We start from the raw sequence: 7,911 nt of genomic DNA on the forward strand, positions 1-7,911 counted from the left end.
ACTTTCTCTCCCTAGGCTGGCCTGTCGGAAGCAGAGCAGGGGCAGATGAGGAAAATGCTGAACCAAAAGGAGTCCAACTACAACCGACTACGCCGGGCCAAAATGGACAAGTCCATGTTCATCAAAATCAAGACTCTCGGCATCGGCGCCTTCGGTGAAGTGTGCCTTACGCGGAAAGTTGACACCGGTGCACTTTATGCCATGAAAACGCTGCGCAAGAAAGATGTCCTCAACCGCAACCAGGTGACTCAAAGCGTCACATGACTGGACTTATGCTCAGTTCCACCAATCTGACCCTACCAGCTTAGCTCACCGGTTTTAACTGGTTCCTGTGTTTTTTTTAGGTGGCCCATGTAAAAGCGGAGCGTGACATCCTGGCGGAAGCAGACAACGAGTGGGTGGTGCGTCTCTACTACTCCTTCCAGGACCGCGACAGCCTCTACTTTGTCATGGACTACATCCCCGGAGGAGACATGATGAGCCTCCTCATCCGGATGGGGGTCTTCCCCGAACACCTGGCGCGCTTCTACATAGCCGAGCTGACACTGGCCATCGAGAGCGTCCACAAGATGGGTTTCATCCACCGCGACATCAAGCCCGACAACATCCTCATCGACTTGGACGGTCACATCAAGCTGACGGACTTCGGCCTCTGCACGGGCTTCCGTTGGACGCACAACTCCAAATACTACCAGAAAGGTTGGGCACCTTGGTTTGAGTTTGCTCTTCTTTTTTCTTTTTTTTCCCTTTTTTGTTGTGCAAGTGTTAGTCAAATTAAACCTGAGTGTATTTTATTTGCAGAGTTAAATGTATTATGCTATAACCCCAAGCTCAAGGTTTTATTAGACTGTTAGACTTTTATTAGATTTGATTTTGAGCACTTTAGATACCACGTACACCAGTTAAGTCTTGCTTTTTCTCCACTAGTTTATATATTTCTTTAATTCAGAAACTTATGTTTCTGCTTAACTACCTTAGCAACTACTTTTTAGACTTCTGTTCTCCCAACCCAGAATAGAAATTAGACTAGAGGATACTTACTTATACTTATCTACCAAGCCTTAATAGGAGCACCTAGTTTACATACTTTAGATCAACATTAGATTCTTTTTTTTTTGGTTTGTTATTCTGTTTGTATTTCCTTTGGATTCCTGTAAAGCACTTTGTATTGCCTTGTTGCTGAAAATGTGCTGTATAAATAAAATTACCTTTACTTTACCTTTATGATTTTACTAACCTTCTTTCTCCAGGGAGTCACATCAGGCAGGACAGCATGGAGCCCAGCGACTCCTGGGACGACGTATCCAACTGTCGCTGTGGCGACCGGCTGATGACGCTGGAGCAGCGCGCCAACCGGCAGCACCAGCGCTGCCTGGCTCACTCATTGGTTGGAACCCCAAATTACATCGCCCCGGAGGTTCTGCTGCGCAAAGGTGGCCGATAACGTTTCTGTTGTTTCCGTTTATTATTACTGAAGTACATGTTGTGTTTTGTTTTTTGTTTGTGTTTGTTTTTACCGCCCCATTTGTGTGCTTTTTGCAGGCTACACTCAGTTGTGTGACTGGTGGAGTGTGGGAGTGATTCTTTTTGAGATGCTGGTGGGACAACCACCTTTCCTCGCTCCAACACCTACCGAGACTCAGATTAAGGTCAGTGAGAAAAAAAAATGCCAGGTATATATTTTTAACAATTTTTACATTCAGTTTAGACAGAAACGGAAGACTCTGAATCTGTTCCATAGTTCACCGTACACACAGTGGTGTAAAAAACATCCTATTGTTCCTTTTGCTTTCTATTATTTTACGTATTTGTCACACTTAAGTGTTTCAGAGCATCAAACCAATTTAAACATTAGTCAAGAAAACACAAGTAAACTTAAAATGTAGTTTTTAAATGAAGGGCTTTATTATTAAGAGGAAAAACTATCAATTTTTGTGGTCCTGTGCAAAGCAGTGATTAAAAACATAAGCAATTATGGAGAACATGGTTGAAATGAATCATGAAAAGCCTGATATAAATTAGGCTTTACCATAAGCATGTAAGTCAACATGCTGATGGTGAGTATGTAACGATTTACTGGTAATGTAGATCAAAGTCAAGTCACATTTATCTTTATAGCAAATTTCAGCACCAAGGCAGTTCAAAGTGCTTTACCTTATGAAAACATCATCCAGTCATCAATAATGAAACAAGTAATAAATATTAAATTTGGTCAAATGCCATCATAAAACTCATCAGGTAAAATACACATCAAATATACTGGTCAATGTTCCAGTTTTTATGAAAACCAGCGCTGGGTTTGGAAAAGCAGAACCAGAGGATCTGAGTGGGCTGGTAGGTTGAAACCACAGCAGCCGATCTTTAATGTATCGTGGTGCTGATACCACAGGACACCTGGGCTGAGGACAAAAAATAAACGCATGGATGAGTTTCTCTAGATCTTGCTGAGACATTAGTCCTCTAATCCTGGAGATGTTCTTCAGGTGATAGAAGGCCGACTTTGTAACTGTCTTTATGTGACTCTGATGGTTCATGTCTGAGTTCATCGCTACTCCAGATTTCAGGCCTGAACTCTAGTCTGTAGCTGCAATAACTGAAGCTGTGCATTGACTCTAGATTGTTCATCTTTTGACCCAAAGCCAATAACTTCAGTTTTGTTTCTGTTGAAATAAATCAAATTATCCAGGTGAGATAAAAGGCTGAATTTGTAACGGTTTTTATGCGTCTCTGAAGGTTCAGGTTAGAGTTTTGTTCTTTTTAACTGAGCCATAACAGATGACAGTGAAGTGAGCGTAAACCTCATCTGCACCTTCACTTCTGCAGGTCATCAACTGGGAGAGCACCCTCCAGGTGCCGCCGCAGGTCAAGCTAAGCCCAGAGTCTGTGGATATCATCGGTCGACTGTGCTGTTCCGCCGAGGAGCGTCTGGGCGCCAACGGCTCCGGTGAGATCAAGGCCCACCCTTTCTTCTCTGAGGTGGACTTCTCCAGTAACCTGCGCCAACAGCTGGCTCCCTACCGGCCCAAGATCGCCCACCCCATGGACACATCCAACTTTGACCCCGTGGAGGAGGAGGGGGTCCCCGGGGCGTGGAGCGACAGCGGCGACAGCACCCGGGCCCTGGACGTGCTCTGCTCACCGCACGGCAAGCACCCGGAGCACGCCTTCTACGAGTTCACATTCCGGAGGTTCTTCGACGACCACGGCTGCCCCTTCCGCTACCCGAAGCCCCCCGAGGCCGACGCCTGCCTGAGCGTCCCCGGCGTGGGCCCGGAGGAGGGCGAGGAGACGGAGGAAGAGGAAGATGACGAAGAGGAAGGAGAGGGAGGGGAGGGATGTGAGCCGGTGTACGTCTAGAGCCGTTTGCTCCTCACTGCCGCTGGAGGTGTGTGTCGGTGTGGAGAGGCTGAACATGTCTGTGTAAAGCAGGAGCAGGATGAGAGGCACATCGCCCCCTAGTGGGCTGACTGCAAATCTCCTCCAATCTGGGACCAACTAACAGCAGAAAGAAAGAAACCAAGAGGAAGCAGACAGGAGTGGAATATCATTATTATTATTATTGTTATTATTCCTGGAGGACCGGTTTTCTGCGTCTGGTTCTCCCAGCGGTTTCCTGTCCCATTCCTTCCACCGTCGGTCTTACGGATGATTGAAACACCTGGAGGACTGCTTCACACTTTACACGCTTTACACTCACGGCGATGGGACAGGTGGGACCAGTTTACGGACTGACTGCGTCTCCATCACAGCTTCTGCAAAATAAGCTAAAAAGACTCGCATGCACGTCCACGCTTACTCAGTATAACCCCGGACGTACAGCGCCTCCTCGTCTTGGGTTCATGAACCTTGACCTTTTTTTCACTTTTTGCCATGTTGACAATCACAAACCTCAGTTTATTATTGGATTTTATGTGATTGACCAACTGAAAGTAGCACATAATTGTGAAGTGGAATGAAAGAGATATTCAAATGAAAATCTGAAAAGTGTGGCACACATTTCTACTCAACCAATGAGTTGAAACATTTTTGTTGCATGCTTACCAGCTGGAGACTTTGCTTGCAAGTAGAGCAGCTGCTGTTAACTATTTTATTTAATTTTTTTTGCCAGAGATTCTTGATTGGGCTTACGTCTAGACTTTGACTGGGCCATTCTAACACATGAATAGTATTTGATCTATACCAATGGTTTATGTTTGTTTCCCAGGTGATGTGCACAAAGAATTTATTTTGTTTTCAGGTCGTCTACATGGTTTGTTCCAAACTGAACTCTAGACTTGCCGGTCTTCCACACAGTCAGAATGTTTGGATTGCACTAGATTACATTTCAGGCGATCAAGAATAAATGGGACTGAATACAAATGCACACCACACTTTTTAGATTAATTTGCAAATAAAAAGCGTCCACTTCACAGTTTTGCCCTACTTTGTGTTGGTCTAACACATAGTAACCATGGAAGTCTGTGTTGGTAGCGTGACAAAAAATGTAAAAAGGTGTGAATACTTTATTCTGTATCGGTGTTTTGATGCCGTCTCTCACAAAGTGTCCGGGACAGGCTGTCCTCAAAATCACAAAAAGGTGTTCAGTGAAACTAACGTATTCTTTAGAGTGTTTAGCGCCATCTAGCGGATGTAGATGAACCTGCCTCGTTGTGTGCCAAATTTAATTCAGGGAGTCTCCTCCTCCTCCTCCTCCTCTTCCTCCTCCTCCGTGTACGGAGACGTTTATTCCTGTTCTGTATTCTGACCGTGTCGAGGTTCAGCTCAGGTCGGTCTTGACTTTGCATTAGGTTTTAAAAACACAAAAGCAGATTTTGATCTAGACTGAAACACTGCAGTGATGTTTTTAAAAAAAGAAGAAAAATTCTTCTTTTTTTTAGGTAAATTTTGTCAGGACTTGTCTCACTACGTTTGACTTTTTCTTTATTTTTACAAGAAAACACGGGCCTGTTCGTAACTACGTACACTCAGGCTCATGAGGATGGACTTATAACCTGAAGCTCCGATATCCAAACACAGTAAAAATGCACCGATCAGAGTTTTGTGGCCAATTTCCGACATAGTTTTTGTAAAAATCTATGTGAATCTACATGAAATCGCAATATCTGTCGATATTGCGATTTCTTTTTAAAACTCTTACATAGGAAATGTTTTTGATTTTTTTATTTGTAGCCTTCCTGTTATGAGTGATCTTTATTTATACTGCGAGAGAAAGAGAGAGCTGTCACTGAAAACAGATGTTGTACTGTTTTAAAACCAAAATTAAGTGATTACAGTTGTGATATTTTTTGAAGTATTAGCACTTAGCCCTCGAAACCAAAAAGGGCAGCAAATATTTCCAAATCCAGTTTATTACAGGCCAGATAAGGTTGAAAGCTTCACGGGATAAGAACTAAATGAACCACGAGTCATAGGAAATAGTTTCCTTTTTTAAATGGCTTCTCATATCTCCGAAAACAGCGAACTTTGAGTCTTCATTCAGTAACAACGTCCACACCGAAGAGTGTGGCGACCCTTTAGCACTTGCGTTTCTGCCTACGTGTCCGGTTCTCGACGTCAGATGTTTTGTATTCGTAGATTGAAAACTTTTCACTGGGGGCTGAGGATATTGTTACGCCGACTTAATTCGTCCGTCTGAACACGAAAGAACTAGAAAATATCACAAAACATCCAAATATGAACCGAAAACTAAAACATAAAGGACATTTGCACAAAGACGAACAGATGTCCAGCTACTTCGCAAAAAAAGTCAGCCCCCTGCAGTTGTGTTGCATCTTAGCCGTCCTCCTGTCGTACTTTCGGAGGCGGCCACGAAAAACGAACCAAACATGTGACAGTGTGACTATGTGCAATACAAAATGACATGTATATAGTTTTCTAAACGCAAAATACCATTTCAGAAGTTCAGAAATGTACAAATATATTGATTTATATAAATATATAATTGTCTTTTTATCGGTTGGAAGATGCTGCTTATCATTGTGGTTAATATTATTTACATGACGTGTTCTGTCTCCTGGTTTTGTTACAGTTTTAAAGAACGAGTGTTTGTGCTCTGAAAGTTTCTAACCCGAGTGTTGTAGCGCGTGTGGCCACTCGACGACGAAGTGGGCGAATGTGATGATGATGATGATGATGATGATGATGATGATGATGATGATGATGATGATGATGACGACGGTGATGATGGTGGTGTGTGTTTGCAGAACATTGGCGGTGGGGCTTCTGGACTCCTTCGGCCGGGCTGGTCCCGACCGGCGGAGACCGGAGCGGTTCAGAGGAAGACGGAGCCGAAACGTTAGATGAAAATGTTTAATGCAGGTTGGATTCAGTTATTTTATCCTTAAGTTGACTTCTCTAACACACAGAGCTTCAAAGCGTTCTCTGTTATTTATCCCGAGACGTTGGCGTCGTCTGTCTTTGTCACAGAGCGGCGCCGCGTTGGAGTCCGAGCTCCGCTTCTCACCATCTCGCATCGTTTCGCTGTTTGACAATCACCAAATCAGCAAATGCTCTCTATTGTGCCGTAACCGAGTTTTTTGGGGGTTTTTTAATCGGTTGAAACCAAACTACTCCTGAAACGTTCTGACTTCATTCTCCCTTTTTTTTAATTTATTTTTATTTTTATTTTATCAGAAAGTCACAACTGTTTAAGTACTTTCCTGATTGATGGTAGCTGTGGGTTTAACATGGTTCTGCAGAAGAGTGTGTTGGTTTGTTTTTGCTTGACAATGTTTTGATTTTATATCACTATTTGTGTAAATGTGCCTTTTCCTTTTTCCTATCCTAAGCAACACAATCTTAAGACTGCCTTGTTTTTTGTAGTTTTTTAAAAAAAAAATTCTGAAGACTTCTTTTTGTCTCTTGTTTTTGCCGTGGGGAGTCTGACAGAGCATTCTCTGCTTCACTGTGTTCACATGCAACAAACATTCCTCTTCCTCTGATCCAGAACTAACAAGCCGACCAGCAGAACCCAGAGAATATGAGGAGCAAGGACAGAGAATTATAAGGACCGAAGTGAACTTTTCCATCCAATTCAATGCAGATTGCAACACCCAGACTGAATTGTTGTTCACTTATTTTTCTTCATTCTGACTTCATATTGCTGCAACCAGACATGGGTAGGTTAAAAAGTGGGAGACCCAGGCTGAGTTGCTTTATAAATTTGTCTTTTGCTTGATTTTTACATTTCATTTAACAGGCCAGCTACACAACAGCAGCTATAATCTAATGTGAAATAACCGGTTCGTTGTCATTTTATGAAAGTGTTTAGCGCTAGTTTGAAGCCGACTTCATGCATGTAAACACAGCCAGCATTGTTGCCATTTAGCTGCACGACAGGAAGAAATACAACGCTAACTCATCAGGATTATGTTTGATAGTGATCAAAGGCTGGTGCTGCTCTGTCATTGTTCCCCAGCGCTATGTGTTGTTCCGTCTTTGTTAACCCGGACTGCCTTCTCTGTGGGCAAAGACGGCTTCAGAATGAGCGAATGCCACCAAGTGTGTGTCGTGCTTTCCTGGATGTGTGTGTTAGAGTTACGACTGACAATCTTCAACTGACTTTGTTCTCTCATTTCCTTAAGGCTTTTATAAACCTTCAGTTTGTATTTTTTACTCTAAAGCACTTAAGTTTTTTTTCTCTCCTTTGTGTTTGATACAATCTTGTTACTCTTAAGATTTATATTTATACAGATATACATATTTTTGGTATCTTCTTATCCTCTTTTGTCTTTTTTCCCCAGGTTTTGTGCTAATGTTGAAAGACCATGATCGCAGTATTCATGGATACATGTTGTAATATTGACTTTTTTTTTTTTACATTCATGTATGAACTGAAAATTGTAAAACAAAAAATACTTTTAATGTCCTGGTGTGTAAAATGTATGTATAAATTAAATTAACCAACTTGAA

General features: G+C 42.5%; 1 protein-coding gene across 2 annotated transcripts in view; it reads left to right on the forward strand.

Moving 5' to 3' along the window:
- Positions 1 to 7,911, forward strand: part of lats2 (large tumor suppressor kinase 2) — a 31,251-nt gene extending 23,340 nt beyond the window's left edge. For both annotated transcript variants that reach the window (XM_023336763.1, XM_023336764.1), the window contains exons 5-9: positions 16 to 243; positions 345 to 699; positions 1,251 to 1,433; positions 1,543 to 1,649; positions 2,824 to 7,911. In XM_023336763.1, coding sequence (XP_023192531.1) covers positions 16 to 243; positions 345 to 699; positions 1,251 to 1,433; positions 1,543 to 1,649; positions 2,824 to 3,357 — 1,407 coding nt within the window. In that variant the 3' untranslated portion in view covers positions 3,358 to 7,911. The remainder of the gene's footprint in view (positions 1 to 15; positions 244 to 344; positions 700 to 1,250; positions 1,434 to 1,542; positions 1,650 to 2,823) is intronic.

The sequence above is a fragment of the Xiphophorus maculatus genome, chromosome 7 (genome assembly GCF_002775205.1).
Source record: "Xiphophorus maculatus strain JP 163 A chromosome 7, X_maculatus-5.0-male, whole genome shotgun sequence".
In the NCBI taxonomy this organism is placed as follows: domain Eukaryota; kingdom Metazoa; phylum Chordata; class Actinopteri; order Cyprinodontiformes; family Poeciliidae; genus Xiphophorus; species Xiphophorus maculatus.